The sequence below is a fragment of the Kogia breviceps genome, chromosome 4 (assembly GCF_026419965.1).
Source record: "Kogia breviceps isolate mKogBre1 chromosome 4, mKogBre1 haplotype 1, whole genome shotgun sequence".
NCBI lineage: Eukaryota > Metazoa > Chordata > Mammalia > Artiodactyla > Physeteridae > Kogia > Kogia breviceps.
In genome coordinates, this window is record NC_081313.1 from 51,962,520 (window position 1) to 51,986,736 (window position 24,217).

General features: G+C 38.3%; 1 protein-coding gene across 2 annotated transcripts in view; it reads left to right on the forward strand.

Moving 5' to 3' along the window:
* NLN (neurolysin) overlaps positions 1 to 24,217 on the forward strand; it is a 102,988-nt gene that overhangs the window by 52,432 nt on the left and 26,339 nt on the right. For both annotated transcript variants that reach the window (XM_059062290.2, XM_067031047.1), the window contains 5 exons: positions 5,649 to 5,756; positions 8,291 to 8,393; positions 8,994 to 9,154; positions 14,182 to 14,317; positions 16,338 to 16,704. In XM_059062290.2, coding sequence (XP_058918273.1) covers positions 5,649 to 5,756; positions 8,291 to 8,393; positions 8,994 to 9,154; positions 14,182 to 14,317; positions 16,338 to 16,704 — 875 coding nt within the window. The remainder of the gene's footprint in view (positions 1 to 5,648; positions 5,757 to 8,290; positions 8,394 to 8,993; positions 9,155 to 14,181; positions 14,318 to 16,337; positions 16,705 to 24,217) is intronic.

The following is a 24,217-nucleotide window of genomic DNA, read 5'->3' on the forward strand; positions in this document are numbered from 1 at the left end:
GTAATACTACTTTACATTTGTATAGCAATATAGTTATCTAAGTTAACTTTTATACCAATCTTGTGAAGTATCCCTTTTTATTAGTAGAGAAACTGAGGCTCAGAAATGGTAACTTTCCAGGAAGCATAGAAGTAGCTGGTAAATGCTTGCCAAAAACCATGTAGACTTTACATTAAAACCCTCAAGGGAGGGAGGTGTCACATTTGATTCTATTTTGTATCTCTGGCAGAGTGCCTGGTACAAAGTACAGTAAACACTTAGTAAATGTTCTTCAAACTAGAGTGAGAAACGGTGACAGATCCGTAAAACAGGCCTTCAGTAATTGATGCAAGGACATGGGTTATCCATGTGGGGTAAAAAAATACTGAATTGCTCTTCACAACTAAATGAAAAACAATTCCTAATGGATAAAAGTCTTAAAAAGTTAAACTTTAAAGCTTCTGGACGTTTATATAGAAATACACCTTTATGACATCTTGATCAGGGAAGTATTTCTTAAACAAGACATCAAAAGTGCTAACTATAAAATATAAGGCTGATAAACGTAACTAGAATAAAATAAAGAACTTTTATTAATAAAGTGAAGACACTGATACAAAAAAAATACTCAAATACTAAAAAAAGAAATTTACAAAATATGAAACTAGCAAAGCATTAGTACCTAGGATATATAAAGAGCTACTGTAATCAGTAAAAAAGACAAACATCCCAATAGAAAAATGGGCAGATGACGTGAAAGGTATTTCAGATGAAACACAAATGGCAATTAAACATATGAAAAGATGTTTAACCTCATTAAGTCAGGGAAATTCAACTAAAGTCTGCAATAAGATACCATTTTTCACTCACCAGATTGGCAAAAATGAACAAGTCTGACAATGCCAAGTATCTGTGTGGATGTGAATCAATGGGAATATTTGTGCACTGCTAGTAAAGGTGTAAAATGATTTTTTAAATAATAGTAATAACTAATATGGAGAAAAATCTAATATCATGAAGTTGGATCTTACATTCTCCGTAACTTAGCATACTCTCCCCACCCCCACCTCAGCATTTACCTAGAAATAGGTTTGCATTTGTGTACAGGTGACATGGGACATGTATTCATAACAACATTATCTATAATAGCAAGACACTGAAACAACTCAGATTTCCATCCACAGAAAAATGGAGCAATAAATTGTAGTAGATTTACAATGGGATGTTTTATAGCAGTGAAGGAAATAAACTACAGCAACATGCAACAGCATGGTTGAATCTTAGGAACAATGAAAGAAAAAAAGAAATTGCAGAACACTGCATATATGATATCATTAAAAAATAAAAGATTTGTACTAAAAAAAATAAAAATAATAAAAAGGCCAAAAAGGAGCAAAACTAAACAATGTATACATAAGTGGTAATACTGGAAGAAAATGCATAACACAAAATTCAAGAGAGTGGTTACCTGTTACATAGATAAAGGCAACAGTGTTTTAATATTATACTTCATAAGTTTAAGGGTGGATTTAATTTGTCTTCAAAACATATATATGTAGTTATAGTCATTTGTAGATTTCAAATATTACATAAAAATATAACATTTAATGTATCCTTAATTCTAAAATTAATTCTTAATTTTCTAGAAGAAAAAAAAAAGAAGTGAAAAACAAGGGTGTCCTCTTCCCTTTATCTAAAAAATGTCCAGGTATCAAAAGCCAGCAGTATGGACTCAAGTCTTGGTGTTTCCCTGTGCTGACAAAGGCTTCTCGATCATTGGCTAAAAATCCTTCAAAGATCAAAAAAGCCACATTGGTGAGAAAAAATGTACAATGTCTCCATGTTGAAACAATCCAGGCCTGTAATATTTTATTCCAGTGGCCTACTGAGTAGTAAGTACAGGAAAGGGATTCTTTAGTGAAATTGAGTGAATTATACAAGCTAAATTGAGAAATACAATTATCTATTGTAATATTATTTATATTTTTTCAGAGCTGTAGAATTTGGTCTTTGCCAGTTCGTCTTAGCCAATTAGTAATTTAAACAGAAAAGTTTGAATGTTACAGTGTAAATGAATAGGTCACAGGATTAAGTATAGATGCTTTTAAGCATTATGTGATCTACCAGCTGTGGAAGAATCAGTGCCTTAAAACCACAGTTTAAAAAAAAAAAGAGAGAGAAAACAAAAATTTTTTTTAAAGAGGAAAAGCTCTGTGCAAAATTCAACATAGCAGTGGTAATTCCCTCTACTTACCATGCCTTCTTGATTTTGAAATGCATAAGTCTAGTCGTTGGTCATAATACGACTGAACCTTGTACCTTTGTCAGGCTCTTAAAAGCTGAGGGATCCAATATAAAGCATCAACTACCTTGCCTTAGTTTCCCTGTTAGCCAGTTGTCCCTCTTTTGTGCTTCTCAAGTACAATACTTACTCTCTTTTCACTCACTGCATGATATTAACATTATTTGCTGATATATCTTTTTTTCCCTTCATGTGACTTAGCCTCAAGGATATTCATCTTTGTTTTCCTAGTGCCTGACGTAAATTGGAGCTCAGTAAAATGGTTGTTGAATGGAACAGAACTGGTCTCAGTTAAAATGTGTCTTCATGCAGTGCGGTTCCCCTCTCCGTGTTCTCACTGTGCCTGTGGCCCACTCAAAAGCAGAGACTCATGATAGGGTATTGAGTTAGGAGTCAGCAAGAGGCCTTTCTGCAGCCCTCCTGTCCAGAGTGCAGGCAGCTGCCTAAGAACGTCCTCTTCACAGTAGTAGGATAGAAAAAAAAAAAAAAAAAGAAAGAAAGAAACGTGACAGCAAATGTGATTGAAAAAACAAAACAAACAAACAAACAAAAAAACAGAAAAAAAAGGGAAAGACACTGCAAATATAAAAGAATTTATTTCCCCATTTTTACCACTAAACAACTGTGTGATATTGGAGAAATCATTTAACCTCAATTTTCTTGTCTGTGAAATTAGTATATAAGCATACATGTAAGAACGTGTGTGTGTATTTACTCACACTTTTATATAAAAGTTCTTAGTTACAGGAGGAAGATGGGGAAAACTAAAGCTTGTCATCACAGAGTTTAAAATAAGATCCCCTGCTGTCAGATTATATAAATTTGAAAATTACTTCAGAGAACTTTAGCTCCCTACTCCCCCAAAGAGGCATGAGACTGGTTCAGATTCAAGGGGATTAAATTCTTTTTCAGGAAGGAAGATGCAACTGCGGCAGAGCAGTCTAGAAGCGTTGGCTGATTCCCTCTTAGAAAATCCTTGGGCAGTAATTCTGACCTTGCCTGGAGATTATAAGGGAGAATATTATTATGATCAGCTTTGGGACAGGAATGTGCTTTAGAAGCACATTTTAGACATGCTTTACTCCTACCAGAGCCCTCCGGAGATTTCCCAAGACCTCAGAGTCTGACTGGCAAAGGGTGTCTGGATATCATTGAATCAGATTTTTGCTAAGTGTCATTTTTGTGGTAAGTCGAATATTTCAGTACAGGTAATTTGTTCATATTTAATTAGACCTAATTCAGAGCTGATTTTTCTCAGAACATCCTTCTGCCTGTTTACACTCAGATTACCTATTTGGGGAGATAGGTCGTTTTACCTAGTTTAGACCAGGAGTTTTGAGTTTACTGTGCCGAGTACACTTTCAGGCTTTCTGAAGTAGCAGCCCTGCTACTCCCAGATATGGCAAGTCCAGGCCCACTGAGTATGAGAGCCCATCCTGATCAAGCATTGGAGTAGAGTAAGAATTCTGCTTACATCAGCTGATGAGGCTTATGATGAGCCTCTGTCCTAAGCTCAGGGCCACATGTGACCAGGTGAATGCCAGGAACCCAAAAACCCATGCTGCTGTCCAGCTGTGTGCCTTGCTTCTGCCTTGGCCCACTGCCCAGGTGGGAAGGTCCTCTGCTCTGGACCTCAACCTGATCACTTGGGTCCTCACAGTGTACCCAGCCCTTGCTGGGCCCTGCTCACCAGGAATTTTTTTTCCCCTCTCTTCCACTGCATATAGCTACTGCCTAGATTCTCCCCAATCTTACAACTTGGAGTATCGTCCTGTCTAGGGACTCCTGTTGCCATGCCCCATATCTCAGAACAGACTTCCTGGTGCTGTTAAAGCCAGCCTCAGTCAACCCACGTTAACCACATCCATATGAACACTGTGATTTGAAATGCTGGCCATCTCTGAGGGAATCAGCCCACAGCCCAGCTATCTCCCTAGCCATTCTGGGTTTCTTGCCATTGTAGGCACTTGCTGCCGGGATCCCAGTATGTGCCAATACCAGCTAGGGAGGGTTCCCACTCCACTCATGCCAGCATGCTCAGAAATTCTCCAAGGGTACAGAAGGGGTTATTTATGGACAAAGGGGTCTATAACAGTTCTCTGCCCCCACTGAGAATAAACTCAGAGGAAACTGTGAGTAATGTATGCATAACAAGTGCTTTAGTACTATGACACAAAATTATTTATTGGCAGGTAAAGTGAGATACAGATTGTTGTATTAAGTAGGACCCTCAGTTAAAATACAACTCTCTGTTTACCTGCTGCAACAAAATATCAGAAATGACAGACCTATTGCAGCAAGAGCCTTTTACCAGCAAGTCTAAAATGCAGACTCTAAAGCGAAGCACAGTCCTTTTAAAGATCTGATTAGGTGGGAAAATATAAAGCTTGGGGTGAACAGCCCAAGTCTTTCACGGAGAGAGTGCAACCAGAGTAGGTCTCTGAGGCTGCAAGGGCTCTAAGGCTCTAGAGACAGAAGTCCCTCGTTGGCTCTCAACCACATTGAATCCTTTGCACCTGTTGAATCTGTCTGGAGCCCCTTTCCTCCCAGGGACCACAAACTAACCAGCCACCCAGATGTGCCATGTATATTCTGCCACGTGTTTTGAAGAAACATCTGGTGTGTTTACTATCTTGCTGTAGCTGAGGGAATTTTCCACTCTCCTTCAGGGCCCTCCGTCCTTCTGAGTGAGTGTTGTTTGCGTTGCTGCATATAGGTTCACATGTACTGTCCAGCTTTCCTCCTCTTTGTGCAGTGCTAACTCATTTTCCCCAGATACTTGTCCATATGCAGCTTGATGTGGTCCCTTGATCTCTCTTACCGAATGACAGTAAGGCATTTTTGAAGTGTTGGAAGCCTTTTGCTGGGGTTCTATCCAGCTGTCCTTGTTTAGTATGTTGGCAAAAGAGTCCTACTCTCCATTTTTGTAGAATTTGCCCATTATTTCTATTTTTGCCTCTCAAGTGGAACCAGGTTAGCAAACGATAGAAAATTAAATCCAGATGATTTGTGATAAGAAATATGTTTTGTGAAAAAGACTACTCAGTCATAAAGAATGTTTTATGAGATTATGCAAATGTTCCCTATTATCACATTTTCAAGTGGTACAGGCATGCTTGATTCTGATGCAAGGCAAGGAAATTCTGGTTAGCTTTTTATTTATTTAATTTTTCAGTTTTAAATAAGCAGAAGTTTACTAAAGCATAAAAGAACATAGGTTTTCAAAAAGACCTGCCTCATAATCACCTATGTACTTCATAGCCCACCAGAGATGATGAATAAATTTTGCTGTGGCCTCATAGTTTATAATTTACCCATACACTGTTGTAACAAAAATCAAAGAGGTTGTCACATTCTTTAATTTCAGGAAACGTGTGATCTGGGAAAGATAAAGCCTGAAGCCAGACGATACTTGGAAAAATCAGTGAAAATGGGAAAAAGGAATGGGCTCCATCTTCCAGAACAAGTACAAAATGTGAGTTTGTTTCCTTTTCTTATTAGAAAACAAAAGAATAAATAAAACAAAATACAACAAAAAACAGGAAATAGGGAAACACATGTTTGTAATATGGGAAATAATACAAATCAGTTTACAATGTATTTAGTAGTCAACAATTTTAAATTCCACAACTCCTATTAACCTCATGATGGCTGACAAACGACTGATAACTTAGTTGTTCTTTAATCCTGTCAAGGTTTTATTTGTTTCATGTGTGCCAGGCTTATTTTCCCTGCTCTAGTGTACATTCTCTGGTAGCTAGTTCAGCTCTTAATAGTTGATTTGTATTCTTACTCCCTTGTTCATAAAGAGATAGGGCCCTGGTAATAAAATCCCTATGATGGAGAGTTTTCAAACCAGCATTTTGGAATGGAATACCCTGTGAGTAATATATGCTCCTTAAAGGCGGAGAGATTAGCTTTTCAGACTTTCTCCTTTGTCTAATACCATTCAGATCTTTCAGTTTCAGAAGTAAACTCAGCTGCAGAATTAACTCATTCTTCTGGACAGGATATATAACCCATGATTTATTTCCAGGTTATTCTTCTCGCCAGTAGAACTGGAAACAAGTTGGAAAGAAATTCAAACCGAGTGATGTCAGCATGGTAGATACATGTGAAGGCACCACTGAGATATGGGCACCTTTCCTCCACCAGAATGCCCTTCAGACACCTCGTATCTTCTTCATCCTAGTTACAAGAGAAGTGTGACTGATCTCACTTTGCCTTCATGAACATTATATTAGTCAACCCTGTTGAAACAGTCCAAACAATAGAAGAATTTTATTTGCTCGTATAAGCGGAAGATCCAGAGGTAGTTGGGATTCAGGAGTTAGTTTGAGTCAGACGCTCAGTGGTGTCATTGGCCACCTGATTTTTCTATTTCTCTACTCTGTCTCCTTCAGTGTTAGTTATCCAAAGGCTGGCTTCCTTTTATTACTAAAATGGCTGCAAATATAAAAACCCCACCATCCAGAAGGACATAGAGAAGCCCCCATTAGACCTCCCCTCGTGTCTTAATGGCCCAGATGGGATCACATGCCTAATCCTGAATCCTTCTTTAGTCAGGGGAATGCCAGGCCTGGGTTCCCTGAAGCAGTCACTGCTGCAGTGAGGATGGGATTACCTGACTGGTGTAGAGGTCACACCCTGGACTTCAGATAGGATCCGGACCCGCCTAAATTGCATGGCTGCTGTAGAGTTGGGGAGAAGTGGAAGGGAGCTGGGGACACGACCAGAGTGTCCAAAAATGACACTGCACAGTATGTGTTAAGTCTCAAATTTATTGTGTATACGAATTACCTGGAGGGCTTGTTAAAGCTCTGATTATACAGGGCCCCACCTCTGAGAATTTGTGTTTCACCAGGTTTGGTATGGGTCTCAAAATTGGCATTTCTGGACTTGGGTGGTGCAGTGGTTAAGAATCACCCTGCCAATGCAGGGGACCCGGGTTCGAGCCCTGGTCCGGGAAGGTACCACGTGCTGCGAAGCAACTAAGCCCATGCGCCACAACTACTGAGCCTGTGCTCTGGAGCCCACATGCCACAACTACTGAGCCCATGTGCCACAACTACTGAAGCCCGCGTGCCTAGAGCCCATGCTCCACAACAGGAGAAGCCACCACAATGAGAAGCCAGCGCCCTGCAATGAAGAATAGCCCCCGCTTGCTGCAACTAGAGAAAGCCCACATGCAGCAACAAAGACTCAACGCAGCCAAAAATAAATAAATAAATAAATTTATTTAAAAAGAAAAAAAGAGGGCATTTCTAACAAGTTCCCAGGTGATGTTGATGCTTCTGGTCAGAAGCACACTTTGAGAAAGTGTGTGGTTTATGTAAGTTTTATTATCTAGCACTTTTAGACGAGTGGGACAGGTTAATAAATTATCTCATGTGTTTTCTTGTGGTGTCCCTTCTGTTGCTTCCTTTGATCTCCCAGCTAATACTTTTTTTCCCACCTAGTACTTTTTATGTAAACGTTAGGGCCCATAAATCGCCTTTATTTGCAAACGCTCTATAAAACTAAGACATATCTTGTTTTCCAAAGGAACCATAGAAGTAATTACTCAGTTCTTATCTCTTGGCTTACTTCAGTACCCAATACTGATTTGCTAAATTAAAATTTAGAATTTGGAAAGATTAGAAGTGTTAATTATTAACAGGCTACTAGATTCATTCATTCACTCAGCAAGCTACTTATTGTGTATGTGCTATATGCCAGACTCTGCTTTGACTATACCTCCTCAATGTATTTAGTTCTTACAAATTTATGCCTGATTTCTAACACATCACCAGGATTGCTTTTTTGTACATATTACACACAAATACTCATAGACACAATGTAGAAGATTGCAGAAAACTATGGTATCAAGCACATCTCTAAGAAAGTACTTCCTGACAGTTGGGTACAGAACCCAGTCTTCATATAAAAATGAAACTTACTTGACTGATGGCAATAAAAATGAAATTTTCATTTTATTGTTAAGGTCCTGTATTTGTATCTTTGTTTCAGGAAATTAAAGCAATGAAGAAAAGAACGAGTGAGCTATGTATTGACTTTAACAAAAACCTCAATGAGGATGATACCTTCCTTGAATTTTCCAAGGCTGAACTTGGTAAAGTTTTGTTGTTTTTTAGATTAAATCTGTAATTTAGGCAAATAATGTCACCTCACAGTTTGCCAAATCAAAGTTAGAAGAATTCTTTTTAAAATGTACTTTCTACAGAACCCACCACCCCTTCTACAAAAAACACAACCAAACCACATCTAGATTTTAGGCTATGAGAATATATACTGTTTGTAGAGACAGTCCAGAAGAAATTTCATAATCTTTCTTGGTAACTCATGCTAGTGTTTAACAGCCTTCAGTGCTTTGAATTTTTTTTTGCCTCACAATGTCCTCTACATTAGTCTTTCCTTATTCTGTGATGGATTTTTCTTGGCTTAATGTTGCCTGTTCTTCATCAAAATGCCATCTATACAAGTGCACTGAAGCCTGTTCACATTTTGAATTACCATCTCCCAGGCCACCTGTCCTCTAACTGCCACCCCCATTACAGTAACGTCAAAGCGATATGATAAGGATTGTCATTATTTTACTTGAATTTCAATTACTCCACAAAATTCCTAGATCTTCTTAAAGGCACCATGCCAATGCTAAGTAAACCAATAATGAGTGGAAAAATTAAAGTATGAGAAAATGATTTTTTTGCAGGTGCTCTTCCTGATGATTTCATTGACAGTTTGGAAAAGACAGATGATGACAAGTATAAAATTACCTTAAAATATCCACACTATTTTCCTGTCATGAAGAAATGTTGTATCCCTGAAACCAGAAGGAAGATGGAAATGGCTTTTAATACAAGATGCAAAGAGGTACTATAAATGTTTGTCTTTCTTTTATTTTTATGGAAGATTTTAAGAAAAGCGTTTCCTTTGTTTACCAATGTTGAATCAGAGGCTGATTCCTCTGTGAGAATTTCTATTTGTGTGAAGGTTATGCCTCCTAAATCCTCAGACTTACAAGACACCTTTTTCCTTGTTCGTTGGCAACCTGCTTGGTATGGCCATAGGCTAAGCTGTTCTAATACGAATAGAATGGATTAAAGAAACTAAAAGTTGTATTCTTCTTCCAAGTCAACAGTCCAGGGCTGGCGGGATACCTCTCTCTCCTCAACAAGTGACTTCTAAGGCAGTTGTCACCATTTTCCAGCCTGTTAGGAAGAGGGAAAAATAAAACACAGAGCAAGCATCTTGAAGAAGAAGACCTGGAAATGACATCCATCAACTCTATTCACATCCCATTGACCCAAATTCCATCATATAACTATCTAGCTGCAAGGGACACTGGGAAATATAGTCTTCAGTTGACAGCCATTTGCTCAGTTGAGGGCATTCTATTACTAAAAGGAAAAAAAGGAAGAATTAGGAATGAATTCTTAGAGTCAACTAGCCACCTTCACCACAGTCTGCCTCTCTGGCTATCCTAGTAATCTTGAGCATCCTTTTTTCCCCACATAGAACCCATTCACCATATGTCAGATCCCAACCAGTTACTGCCTTTAGCTCAAAGACCAGGATCTGTGAGTGGTACACAGTCCTCCCCAGTTATACCTTCTCGTGATCTGGCCACGTGTGAAAGGTAAGAAAACTTGTCTGGCCCGCTCACCTCCAACACGTACCCAGTGGTAGAATAGGAACAGAAAACCACACTAAAGACTCCCATTTGGAAAAGGAAAGAATGGGAAACAAAGCAAACCCATACCAATTTTCAGAAACAATTTGGCAGGAATTGTGAGGATTCCGAGCTCTGGTGAAGTTCCTGGGATGGCCCGTTGGACTTACTTGGTTCTCCTTTCTAGCAGGAATCCCTTTAGCAATTGTATGCCATGGCCCCTAGTTTTGCCTGCAGAGAATTCTTTCTTGTCCGTTACCCTCCATGACCATATCCTGGGCAGCTGCTCGTATAGATTCCTGCTGATGCCAGTTTTGAAGCCTGAGGGTTGCTTTTGTAGGCCAGGCTTAATGATATCTTTGGTAATATAATTCCCTCAAAAACTTAATAGCTTTCTTATCTGTTTGCTTCCAGTCAGGTTCATGTTAAAATAACAACACCCAAATACCGCTTTTGGTCATAGTCCTCAAATCCACCCTATCTTTTCTTATATACGGGCTCCTGTATGGTATCCATCCTGCTGTTCTTCAATTTAATGGAGTCTGCTTCAGGGCCCCCTGAAACAGTACGCTTGAGGAAGAAGGCAGCACCCTCACACTAATCTTCACAGTTCAGTAACTCTGAGTGGCAGTCTTTTCTCCTGGTCTCTGGAGAACAGAGCAATTACCTTTTCCAGTCACCTGAAAGCCCCACATCAGGGGCCACAGGCAGAACCTCTCTTAGCAGAACTCTTTTCCCTCCATCTTTGCAAACTGACCAATCCTCACTTGAGCTCTCTCTCATGTAATCTTTCCAAAAGCAACAAATACCAACAAACAGACACCAACATTATTAGTTTTCCCAAACAATTACCCTAGAGCTAAGACTCAGTAGGTGACTGGCCTGCCTTCCAAGTTATGGCGAGCAACAATTTTAACAAATGTTATCCATGATATCATGAGGATTACCAGCTTCCCACTTGACAGCATCTGTGTCCTCACCTTCCATTCTTGTACATTTTTCAGTTTGGTTATAGAAGCACCCTATTCCTACTATTAGTCTCTGTGGGTATTAGGCTTCAGGTTAAACAAATGTGCAGAGCCAACTAAAAGCACAGTGACTCAAATAAGCTAAAAGTTATTTTTCTTCAGAAAGGATTAGTGGATACCAGGGGCTGGGAGACTGGGGAATTATTGCTTAATGGTTACCAAGTTTCTGTTTAGGGTGTTAGAAGAGTCTTGGAAAGAGTGGTAATGGTTGCACAACAGTGTAAATTATAGTTGGTGCCATTAAATCGTACACTTAAAAATAGGCTAAAATGGTATATTTTGTGTTAGCTGTGTTTTACTACACTTTTTTTTAAGGTTTATTTCTCTTGCAACTAACAGTACAGAGGTGAGGGGTCCAGAGCTGGAAGACAGCTCTGCTGTCCTTAGTATGTGGCTTCCAAGGTCATTGTTCTTATCTTCAGTTCACAGCTAGCAAGACAAGCATCTATAAAGAGATGACCCAGAAATTTCACTTATCACCTCATTCATATTCCATTATCCCATTGTGTATCACATGGCCACAGCTAGCTTTAAGAAAGGCTGGGAGGGCTTCCCTGGTGGCGCAGTGGTTGAGAGTCCGCCTGCCGATGCAGGGGACACGGGTTCGTGCCCCGGTCCGGGAAGATCCCACATGCCACGGAGCGGCTGGGCCCGTGAGCCATTGCTGCTGAGCCTGCGCGTCTGGAGCCTGTGCTCCACAACGGGAGAGGCCACAACAGTGAGAGGCCCGCGTACCGAAAAAAAAAAAAAAAAGAAAGGCTGGGAAAGGTAGTCAGGAGACCGTGTGTCCAGCAAAAACTCAGACAATTCTGTTACTAAAAGGAAGAATGGGGGAATTGATATTAGGAAAAAATTGGCAGTCTAGGGAGAAGGTCTAGGGAAACTGAAGAAGGGGGCCAAGACTAGTTTGAAAGACTCAAACTAGTTAACTTTAGAACTTGGAGAATTGTATTATGTGTTTCTCATATCCATGTTTCCATTCTCATTTTAAAATAATAACATAATTATATGGTGTTTGCTCTTCTGACAAGTGTTTTTCTGTGCATTTTACTTATATTCTCACTTAATCTGCATGATCACCCTATGATGTAGCTATTTTTATTATCTGTGTCTTGCAGATGAGAAAACTGAGGCTTAGGAAGATTAAGGGACTTGCTAATAATTAGACAACTAGTAAATGGTGGAGCCAAATTTTGAACCCTGGTAGTCTGACCTTGGAGTGTGATCTTCCTTAGAAGCATGTCTGTAAATAACTTGATGATTTAATAGTGTTTTTCTTTGACCTCAACGTTTATTTACTTTCTCTAGGAGATTATTTTTTCCTTTATTGTTAAGAAAACAATAAAGCAATATCATTATTTGCATTTTAATACAAATAAAATATATAAAATGTTTGTAATAATTTGATCAAAATCCCTAAAATATTTTTAAGCATAGAGTTCTGTGGCGTTAAGTATATTCACATTGTTGTGCAGCCATCACCACCATACATCTCCAGAGCTTTTTCATCTTTCTCAACTGAAACTCTGTACCCATTAAACACTAACTCCCCATCCCCCCAGCCCCAGCCCCTGGCATACATCATTCTACTCTCTGTCTCTGTGAATTTTACTAATCTAAGAACCTCAAGTAAGTAGAATCCATATAGTAGTTGTCCTTTTGTGACTGACTTATTTCACGTAGCATAATGTCTTCTAGGTTTATCCATAATTTCACGTGTCAAAATGTCTTTCCCTTTTAAGGCTGAATAATATTCCATTGTACATATATATCACATCTTCTTTATCCATTCATCCATTGATGGACATTTAGGTTGCTTCTACCATTTGGCTGTTATGAATAATGCTGCAGTGAACATGGGTATACAAGTACCTGTTTGAGTCTCTGCTTCCATTTCTTTGGGATGTATACCCAGAAGTGGAATTTCTTGATCATATGGTAATTCTGTGTTTAATTTTTTGAGAAATCATAATACTGTTTTCTACAGCAGCTGTACCATTTTACACTCTCATCAGATATAAAGGTTCCAAATTTTCCACATCTTCACCAACGTTTATTATTTCCCTTTTATCTATTTTTTAAAATTTTTATTTATTTATTTATTTTTGGCTACATTGGGTCTTCATTGCTGCACGTGGGCTTTTCTCTACTTGTGGCGAGCGGGGGCTACTCTTTGTTGTGGTGCTCTGGCTTCTCTTGTCATGGAACACAGGCTCTAAGCATGCAGGCTTCAGTAGTTGTGGCACACAGGCTCAGTAGTTGTGGCTCGCGGGCTCTAGAGCACAGGCTCAGTAGTTGTGGCACACAGGCTTAGTTGCTCTGCAGCACGTGTGATCTTCCCAGACTAGGGCTCGAACCCATGTCCCCTGCATTGGCAGGCGGATTCTTAACCACTGTGCCACCAGGGAAGTCCTTCCTTTTTTTTTTAAATAGCCATACTTATGGGTGCAAAGTTAAAGTGGTAAATTTTGTATTATGTATATTTTACCACAATAAAAGAAAAATTTTAAGTACCAATATTTGGTGCAGTATTGACGAGACTAACTGTGGGATCAGTATAGTCCTTAAGAATATGTTTCTAGGGGCAGGATGAGAATAAAGACGCAGACCTACTAGAGAACGGACTTGAGGACATGGGGAGGTGGAAGGGTAAGCTGGGACAAAGTGAGAGAGTGGCATGGGTGTATATACACTACCAAATGCAAAACCCATAGCTAGAGGGAAGCAGCCACATAGCACAGGGAGATCAACTCAGTGCCTTGTGCCCACCTAGATGGGTGGGATAGGGAGGGTGGGAGGGAGAGAGATGCAAGAGGGAAGAGATATGGAGATATATGTATATGTATAGCTGATTCACTTTGTTATAAAGCAGAAACTAACATACCATTGTAAAGCAATTACACTCCAATAAAGATGTTTAAAAAAAAGAGTATGTTTTTACTCAAATTTAACAGTACCTAAAATTTTGTTAAGACCCTCATAGCTATCTCCTGAGACTTAAAAAGTCAATTATATATCATGAATCCAGAAAAAAGTCTGTAACACTGAAATGGAATAACTTACTAGAAGTTGAGATGATCTAAAAATATTTGACAGTTTTACCAACCTGAAAATAATGTAGAAACTCTTCTTTTTAGTGCTTTGGATCCAGTTAATTATTAACCTTTATTTTGGTTTTTATTATTGTTGTCGATTACCAGGAAAACACCATAATCCTGCATCAGCTGCTCCCACTGCGGGCCAAAGTAGCCAAACTGCTCGGCTATAGCACACATGCTGACTTTGTCCTTGAAATGAATACTGCAAAGACTACAGGCCACGTAACAGCCTTTCTAGGTTAGTCTTCTTTTCTTAATCTCTTGTATTTTGCCGTTTCTCTTTTTCTGTGACTGTTTTGCTGCATAGTACCAACTTGACAGAGGTCCTCAGAACTTAATATGCCCTTGAGAACATTCTGCTTTTCATTCATGCAAGAGAAATGTATTGGTCACCTACTTTATGTTAGATACTGTGCTTGGCCCTAAGAGTTGCTCATTGTTTATATTACTATTATAATCCTTGCTTCATTCTATTTGTATCTTGACGGGGATTTTTATATTAATTTCTAAGAAGATATCTAGGGACCTACAGAGAGAGGATTAGCCTGTTGTATGAAATAAGCTGACAAATAGGACATAAATGAAAATAAAGCATATAGAAACAAAAAATATTTTATATTCCAGAAGCCACTTGTTAATACATAAAAGAATATAAAATAATATGCATCAAAATTGTTATCTAATGACTATCTTCACATTCATTTAAAATCACTTTTTCATTAATCTTTTTAAAACCATAGAGCTTATGTCCATGACATTTAGTCAGTGGCACTCTATCACCCTTACCCCTGTCAATCTCAGTGTCATTATTCCAATGATCACTCTGGTTTTCTCTTTCATTTTAGTGAAAAATGGTTGAATAACATAACCATTGCAAAAATACTAATTTTTGTTTTAATCTTCTCTAATCAGAGTTTATCAGAGTATGATTTATTTTTTAACTTTCTCATTGACCCCTTTCAGAGTTTATTCACCGTTAACACTAGTTTATAATTTTATTAGCTTAGTTAAGTTGGAGATTATTAATAATGTATCAAAATCAGCATGCAGCCTGCAGTTTAGTCCTCTGTGTTCTCAATGGCCATATCTTGAATTATTAATGTATACGCTGACATCATATATGACATGTAGCAAGTGTTGCACAAATAGTAGCTATTCATTATTATATAATTCATTTATTCATTCATGAGACATTTATGAAATAACTGCCCTGTATTAGTGTGCATGCTACACGGTGGGACTATAGAAAGGGCTAAGACAAGATTCTTTCCTCAATGAATTTTCCACTGAGCGGAAACAACAGAGATGTGAACCAGTAATTGCCATCTGTTCTGATGTATTGTATACAAGAGATTGGCTTGGGGAGTTAATAGGTTTGGTGAGAATGTTTCCTTTAGTGGTGACTGTGTATACTGAAAATTTTCCTTACTAATACCTCATTAACTTAATTTTTTTTAAGCAGTTTTCTCTCTAATCAGAATTACATCTCTCTTTATCTTCCATGATTTTCCTCTTTTTGTTTCACAGCACTCCTCAAGCTGCTGCCTTCACCTCACACTATGGGGATGCCCCTTACAGAGGCAATGCTTTTTATCTTACATATGTAGCAAATTGTGGAAAATAAATACATAATAAAAGCATACTCCTTTAGTCAAATACAGTGCAATAGTCAAAAACTGACCACAGTGTTAAATTGCAGTATTCATCTAAAAAGTAGCATTGCCATGTCCAAATAGACCTTCTTCATAGGAATGGGGTAGTGATTAACTAAACCCATGGCTCTCAAAGGCAATGAACAATTTTCAGTAATTCTGACCACAGGTCACATCTGATTTGTTTTCTCTAGGTCTCTGAGGAGCCTAACCTTATTGAAGAATAATCACGTACATGAGTTTAGTTTCACTATCGCTTCGTTCCGTGAATTATAATATTCTTAAGGCAGAGTTCTCTGAGATAAACTTCAGCTTTGTTTATGCTGTAAGGAAGTTGTGGCCTGATTTGGGTGGTGCAAAAAAAAAAAAAGAAGGGTGAGGAGCCATAAAATAAATTACCCTGAAGAGAACAGCAGTGCTGTCATAATAAAGCCTGCTTTCCTCCCTTCCTCTCCCCTTCCTTCCACCCTTCCTTCCTTCTTTTCTCCTGATGTATCTGTATTGAGTGTGACAAAGGAGGAAGCACCATGCTAAAATACTGCTGGTATGTATGAATATGCTTGCTTCCAAGAACAGTGGATTGCCAACTTTTCCCTCTCCTCACAGATGATTTAAGCCAGAAATTAAAACCCTTGGGTGAAGCAGAACGAGAGTTTATTTTGAATTTGAAGAAAAAGGAATGTGAAGAGAGAGGTCTTGAATACGATGGGAAGATCAATGCCTGGGATCTATATTACTACATGACTCAGACAGAAGAACTCAAGTACTCTGTAGACCAAGAGATCCTCAAGGAATACTTCCCAATTGAAGTGGTCACTGAAGGCTTACTGAACATCTACCAGGAGCTGTTGGGACTTTCATTTGAGCAAGTGACAGATGCTCATGTTTGGCATAAGAGTGTTACACTTTACACTGTGAAAGATAAAGCTACGGGAGAAGTATTAGGACAGTTCTACTTGGACCTCTATCCAAGGTACTGAGGATCACCGTGTTGGAAGGGACCTTAGGGATTCAACTCCTACCCAGATTAAGATTCTTGTCTTTCATAATTCTCATATGTGATTCCTAGTAAAGGGATTAAAAATGTGGGCTCTGAAGCCAGAATGTCTGGCTCCATCACTTACTAGGCAGGTTACTTAATTTTTCTCTGCCTCAGTTTCCTTACCTATATTACAGTCCTATGAAATGGGAATACCAGTCATACCTGCTTTGTAAGGTCGTTGTAAGGACTAAAATGGTTAATTACATACAAAGCTTTTCGAAGACTACCCAGCACACAGCAAGTGCTTAATAAATGTGAGCTGCTATCATCATCACTATTATCATCATCATCATCATCATCTAGGATTGAACCTGGGCCCTCGGCAGTGGAAGCACAGAGTGCTGACCACTGGACCGCCAGGGAATTCCTTGCATTTCTTAATTTAAAATTGACCTCAAAATGTTTACTGTTCAGGTGATCTGTCTGCCAGTACTCTTAAATCTATGTCCACTCCCTTCAGTCTGGCTGAAAGGCAGCACAGTATAAAGGAATAGCAAAATCTTGGCGGTCAGTCAAACTTGAGTTGGAATGCTTGAGTGACATAACCTTTATGAGTCTCTATTATCCACCTCTGTTATATGGGAATGATGTTTGCTTTACAGGATTGTTTTGTGCGTTAGACTATATATGCTAATCACCCAGCCTGGGCATTCAATCAGTAGTAAGAATTTAAAATATTATTATCATTGTCTCTGTAGCATGTAGTAACTATGGATTCCACAGGATTTGGATTACTCTCTGTAGGCTGCTTTCTAAAACAAAGCCAGCCTGTTGGAATTTTACTAACTAGGCCAGAGTAAATTATATCAATAGCATCTCTAGATCAGCAGCACATGCAAGTTCGTAACCTACTGATTTTGCATGACTTCAGGAAGGAGGCTGGTTAACTATTGTCAACCAGACAGGAGGCAGAGTTGTCTGATCCCACTGCTTTATGGACTCACTTTCACTTCTGATCTGATCTAAAAATAAACCCATGTCAAACTGGATAAGTCTATTTTTAATTGAAGAGTGTCAGGATACAGTTTTAGGCCAAGAATTCTTTCAGGGGAACTCCTTCAGCATTGGAGCCTCCTATAACTGTCCCCGGATTCTCTTTCCATGGCCAAAGATAGCAAGTCTAGCTACCCCATCCTGCTGTTTCTTTGCCAAGATATAACTGGTGTCTTTTGTTCTCAGAGATCTGGCCATTGCTACCAGCACTCAGGTATGGGGACCAGAGAGTGATGTTTTGTGAGGGCAGTGACCTAGTTAATATTCACTTTCTGTCACCTGATGTGCTTGCTTCTTGTTTTCTTTGTCTCCTTGACTCAAAAAAAGGATATTTGTAGTAGGTTAGGAAAGGTTTAATCACGTATCAATTTTTATTCATCAAACACTGAGATTCTCAAACAACAGGAAAAAAAAAATCCTCTAATGGTTCCAACATAAGATTGCCAGGTAAGGGCAACTTTTAAAATCACCATCATTTTATAAACACAAAGTTAAAAAGATATACTCTCAGAGTAAGGAAACCTTTGATATTAAATAAACCAAGTTTATTTTTTAAAAAGAAAGATAAAAACCCCTCAGTGGCACTGATTTTTAAATTGGTCCAAAGTCCTTATGGTGTTTCATAATGGACCAAGATGTATAAAATATAACAGGATAAAAACCTTGCAGATTACTTTAGTTTGTTTTTCCCGGTAAAAATAATATTTATAGATCTGTTTACCTGTTTAAACAATTCAGTTTAACTACATGAAATCATTCCAGAAACACTGATGGGCCCATTGAACATCCAGAGGCTGGACCGGCTGAAAATGTTATCAAATTCAGTGCACGGTTTCTGGGGTACATGTCCGTGGGTTCTCTTCCCTTCTCTCCCCTCCTCTGTCTGCCTTCCCTTCCCATGTCCCTGCTCACTCCTAGCTCAGCCTGACACAGTTATTTTCTGTTGTTGTTGTTATTTATTTATTTTTACTTATTTATTTTAAACAGACTTTATCTTTTAGAGCAGTTTTAGATTCACAGCAAAACTGACCCTAAAGTACAGAGATTTCCCGTATATCCCCTGCCCCGCACATGCACAGTTTCCCCCATTATCTACGTCCCCCACCAGAGTGGTACATTTGTTATAACCTACATTGACACATCATTGTCACCCAGATTATATTCGGGTTCACTGTTGATGGGTTCACTGTTGATGTTACTTTCTTGGGATTTGAAAAAACATATATAATGTGTATCTACCATTATAGTATATCGTACAGAGTAGTTTCACTGCCCTAAAAATCCCCTGTGCTCAGCCTCTTCATCCCTTCCCCCACCACCCCAGCCCCTGGCAACCACTGATCCTTTTACTTTCTCCATAGTTTTGCCTTTTCTGAAATGTCATACAGATGGAATTATACAGTATGTAGCCTTCTCAGATTGGCTTCTTTCACTTAGCATTATGCATTTAAAGTTCCTCCATGTCTTTTCATGACTTAATAGCTCATTTCTTTTCTTTTTAGCACTGAATAATATTCTGTTGTCTGGATATACCACAATTTATTTATCCATTCATCTACTAAAGGACAATTTGGTTGCTTCCAAGTTTTGGCAATTATGAATAAAGCTGTTATAAACATGTGCAGGTTTTTGTGTGGACATAAATTTCCAGTCCCTTTGGGTAAATACCGAGGAGTGCAATTGCTAGATTGTATGGTAAGAGTATGTTTAGTTTTGTAAGAAACCACCAAACTGTCTTCCAGAGTGCATGTACCATTTTTGCATTCCCACCAGCGATAAATGAGAGTTTCTATTGTTCCACATCCCTGTCAGCATTTGGTGTTGTCAGTATTCTGGATTTTGGTCACTCTAATAGGTGTGTAGTGGTATCTCATTGTTGTTTTAATTTGCATTTCCCTGATGACATATGATGTGGAACAACTTTTCATATACTTAACTACCAGCTCTGTATCTCCTTTGAGAAGGTGTCTGTTAAGGTCTTTGGTATATTTTTTAATCAGATTGTTTGTTTTCTTATTGGTGAATTTTAAGAGTTCTTTGTGTATTTTGGATAACAGTCTTTTATCAGATGTCTCTTTTGTAAATATTTCCTCACAGTCTATGGCTTGTCTTATCAATTTCTTGACAGTGTTTAATGAAATCCATCTTATTGATTTTTTTTCTTTCATGGATTGTGCCTTCAGTGTTTCATCTAAAAAGTCATTGCCAAACCCAGGGTCATCTATATTTCCTCCTATGTTATATTCTAGGAATTTTGTAGTTTTGCATTTTGCATTTAGGTCTGTGATCCATTTTTGAGTTATTTTTTGTGAAGGGTGTAAGGTCTGTGTGTCGACTCATTTTTTTGCATGTGGACTTCTAGTTGTTCCAGCATCATTGTTGAAAAAAGTGTCTGTGATCCATTGTCTTTATCTGTGCCTTTGCCCTTTTGTCAAAGAGAAGTTGACTATTTTTAATTTCCAAATATTTGGATATTTTCCACCTAGCCTTCTGTTATTTCTAGTTTGGTTCTGTTATTGTTGGAGAATGTACTTTATATCCTTTCAATTCTTTTAAATTGTTTTGATTTACAGCCAACATGTAATTAGTCTTGGTGAATGTTCCATGTGCACTTGAGTATTTGTTTTCTGTTGTTAGGTTGAGGGTTCTGTAAATGTCAATTAGGTGAAGATGACCAATAATGTTCAGGTTTTCTATATCTGAGCTGATATTCTCTCAGCCTGTTCAATTATTACTGAGAAAGGAACGAAGTCTCTAAGTGATTTGTCTATTTCTTCTTTCAGTTCTATGGGGTTTTGCTTTATGTATTTTTTTAATTGAAGTACAGTTGATTTACAATGTTGTATTAATTTCTGCTGTAGAGCAAAGTGATTCAGTTTTTTATATATATATATATACACAATCTTTTTTATATTCGTTTCTATTATGATTTGTCACAGGATATTGAATTGTTTAGTATATTTTGAAGCTCTGCTTTTAGTTATGTACATATTAGAATTGTTATGTCTACTTAGAGAGCTGTCCCCTTTATCGTTATATAATGTTCCTTTTTATCTTTAGTAATATTCCTTATTCTGTTTGTCTGCTACTACTATAGCCATTCAGCTTTCATTTGATTAGCATTTGCATAGTGTATTTTTTCCATCCTTTAACTTTTTACCTTTGCCTTTTTATTTAGAGTGGGTTTCTTATAGACACTGTATTTGGTGCTTGCTTTTTTATCCACTCTAATAATGTTTTATTTGGCATGCTTGGGAAACCTACATTTAATATAACCATCTTACTTTTTGTCCCATCTATACTTCCCCCCTTTTCTGACTTCTTTTGGGTTGATAGGTTTTTTTATGATTTATTTTTGTCTCTACAACTGGCTTATTATCTACATCTCCTTTTAATATTTTTAAATTAAAAAATTGCCTAAAGGTTTAAAGTATATATCAATATCTTTAATCTCAGTCTACCTTCAAGTTATATTATATTTCTTATCATTTGTGCTATCGTTGGCCTACATATTATTTTCACATATGCTTGACACCCAGTGCATTGTTAGTATTATTGATTAGTCAACTATTATTCACAGCAATTCAAAATAGATTGTAATAGATCTTCATTTATTATATTTTCAGCACTAATTGCTTTGTAGTTACAAGTTTAGAGTGGTATCACATCCCTTCTGCCTGAAGAACTTCCTTTAAAATTTCTTGTAGTTCACGTCTGTTGGTAATATATACCAGTTTTTTCTGAGAAAGTCTTTCCTTTAATTTCTTTTGTGAAATATATTTTTTACTATTTATAGAATTCTGGGTTCACAGGTATTTTCTATCAGTCCTTTAAAGATGGCATTCCATTGTCTTCTGGACATTGCATAGTTTCTGACGAGATTGGCTATAATTCTTACTGTGTTCTTTTTGTGTTCTTACTGTGTTCTGTACTGTGTTCTTTTCCTCTGACTGCCTTCAAGATTTTCTCTTTGTTCCTCTCTTTTTTTTTTTTTTTGTTCCTCTCTTTCAGAAGTTCCATACACTTAGGCATATGGGATAATTTTTTCTTTTTTTGGTTGTTTGCTTTGTATTTGTCTTCCTTGGTATTCTTTGAACTTGTTGGATCTGTGGTTTCGTGTTGTTAATTTTGGAAAATTCTGAGCTATTCTTTTGGTTTTGGGGGGGTTTTTGGCCCACGCCACGCGGCTTGCAGGCTTTTAGTTCCCCAACCAGGGATTGAACCCATGCCCTCAGCAGTGAAAGCGCAGAGTCCTAACCTCAGGACCACCAGGGAGTTCCCTAATTTTGGAAGAGTCTCAGCTATTCTTCAAATATTTCTTCCATCCTGTTCTCTATTCTCCTTCTGAAATTCCACTTACATATATAATAGATCATTTGATATTGTCCTGCAGCTCTTGAGTCTTTGTTTTGTTTTTTGTTTGTTTTGTTTTGTTTTTTGTTTTTGGCACCCTTTTAAAAACCTTTGTGTTTTAGGGTAATTTCTATTGGCCTATCTTTTGGTTCAGTGATTCTTCCCTTGGCTGTGGGAAGCCTATCAATGAGACTATCAAAGGCATTCTTCATCCCCATTACTGTGCTTTTTATTTCTAGCATTTTCATTTTATTCTCATAGTTTCCAGCTCTCTGCCAAAATTATCCATCTGACTGTGCATTTTCCTCCAGAATCTTTAACATTTAACATTTAAGTTATTATAAATACTCTGTCTGATAGCTCCAACATCTTTGTCATATCTGAGTTTATTTTTCTTGCTCTCTTTGCCTCTTGACGTTGTGTCTTTTTTCCTTACTTCTCCATGTGCCTTACAATTTTTTTTTAAGTCAGACACTTATATAAGACAGAAAAGACTAAGGTAAATAGTTTTTATACCTGGCAGCGGGCACATACATACTTCTGCTAGGCCTTTAATCTGAGCGTTTAACTCATTCCATTTAGTAGTTGAGCTGGGTTTGGACCTTGTTATTGCTATGGTTAACCTCAGTGAACCCAAAGCTTCAGATTCCTGTATGTGTTTAGGATGAGAGCTTATTTGCCAGAGTTTTTCTCAGTGTCTGTTCCACTTAGTTTGAGGTTGTTCATTTGTGCTGTGCCTTAGAGCAGGTCTCTCTTTTTTATTTATTTATTTATTTATTTATTTATTTATTTATTTATTTATTTATTTATGGCCGTGTTGGGTCTTCGTTTCTGCGCGAGGGCTTTCTCTAGTTGTGGCAAGAGGGGGCTACCCTTCATCGCGGTGTGTGGGCCTCTCACTATCGCGGCCTCTCTTATTGCGCAGCATAGGCTCCAGTTGCACAGGCTCAGTTATTGTGGCTCACAGGCCCAGTTGCTCCACAGCATGTGGGATCTTCCCAGACCAGGGCGCGAACCCGCGTCCCCTGCATTGGCAGTCAGACTCCCAACCACTGTGCCACCAGGGAGGCCCCTAGAGCAGGTCTCTTTTCATGCTCCTGCTCCTCTCCCTGCAGTAGACTGCTATTGTTTATTACTGGATGCCTATTAGCCTGGAAAGGGGAGGGTCTTTTCTGTTGTTCAGTCTTACCCTGGGTCTGAGGAGTATACCTATATAGTGATACTGCCCCACCCTTAGCTGTAGGTCTGGGCCCAGGATGTTTTCCTGCCCTACCTTCAGGAGTAGAGTGTTTTTTTCTGTTATCATCCCCCCAGTGGCAGTGGGTTTTTACCAGTGCTTTTAGGGCAACAGGTTTGTTGCCTTTCCATGAGAAGTTCAAGGCTCGTGTCCACTAGGAGAGAGGTGAAATGGATCTAGGCAATGCTCCCTTCCACCAGGCTTGCATCAGCACTGATTCTTTCTCAGAGCTCTCATCCTGCCCCTGTCTTTTTTGTGTGTACTCATTGAGGTCTAAGGAGAAGACCCTGCAAATGGATGCAAAATTTCCCTTATCTAATAGCTCCTAGTGGTTCCCTATTTTTGCTGGTTCACCATCAATCTTTATCAATTTGTTAAAAATTTTCTTACTGGTGTCTGCAGTGTCTGCCCCAGGTTAAAAACAAACAAACAAAAAAGTGCTTGCTTCCTTTCTCTTTCTCCTTGGAGGCATCTGTCTTAGATAGATTGTAGGTTGGTTTGCCCCTCAACCTTCACTTTCTGATGGGTTCAAGAAAAGTTGTGATTTGCAAATTGTCCAGCATGTTGTTGTAAGAATAGGAGCAATGCCCTTTTCAGCTTTCTATATCTTAATAGGAAGTAGTAAAAAGACTAGTTTATTTTTGTTTTTGTTTTACCTGAATAACTTCAGCAAGAAAAAAACAGTTATGAGTCGCCAAGAAAAGATAATACAGAAAAAGATAAACAAATCAAAACATCAAACTAAAAAATTCACCCTAAACCTGAATGTACATTTGTGTTCTGAGCAAAGAAAAAAGGAGGAAACCTATCCCCGTAATAAAGTCTAATGGCCCATAGCTTTTGAGAGCTACCATCACTGTT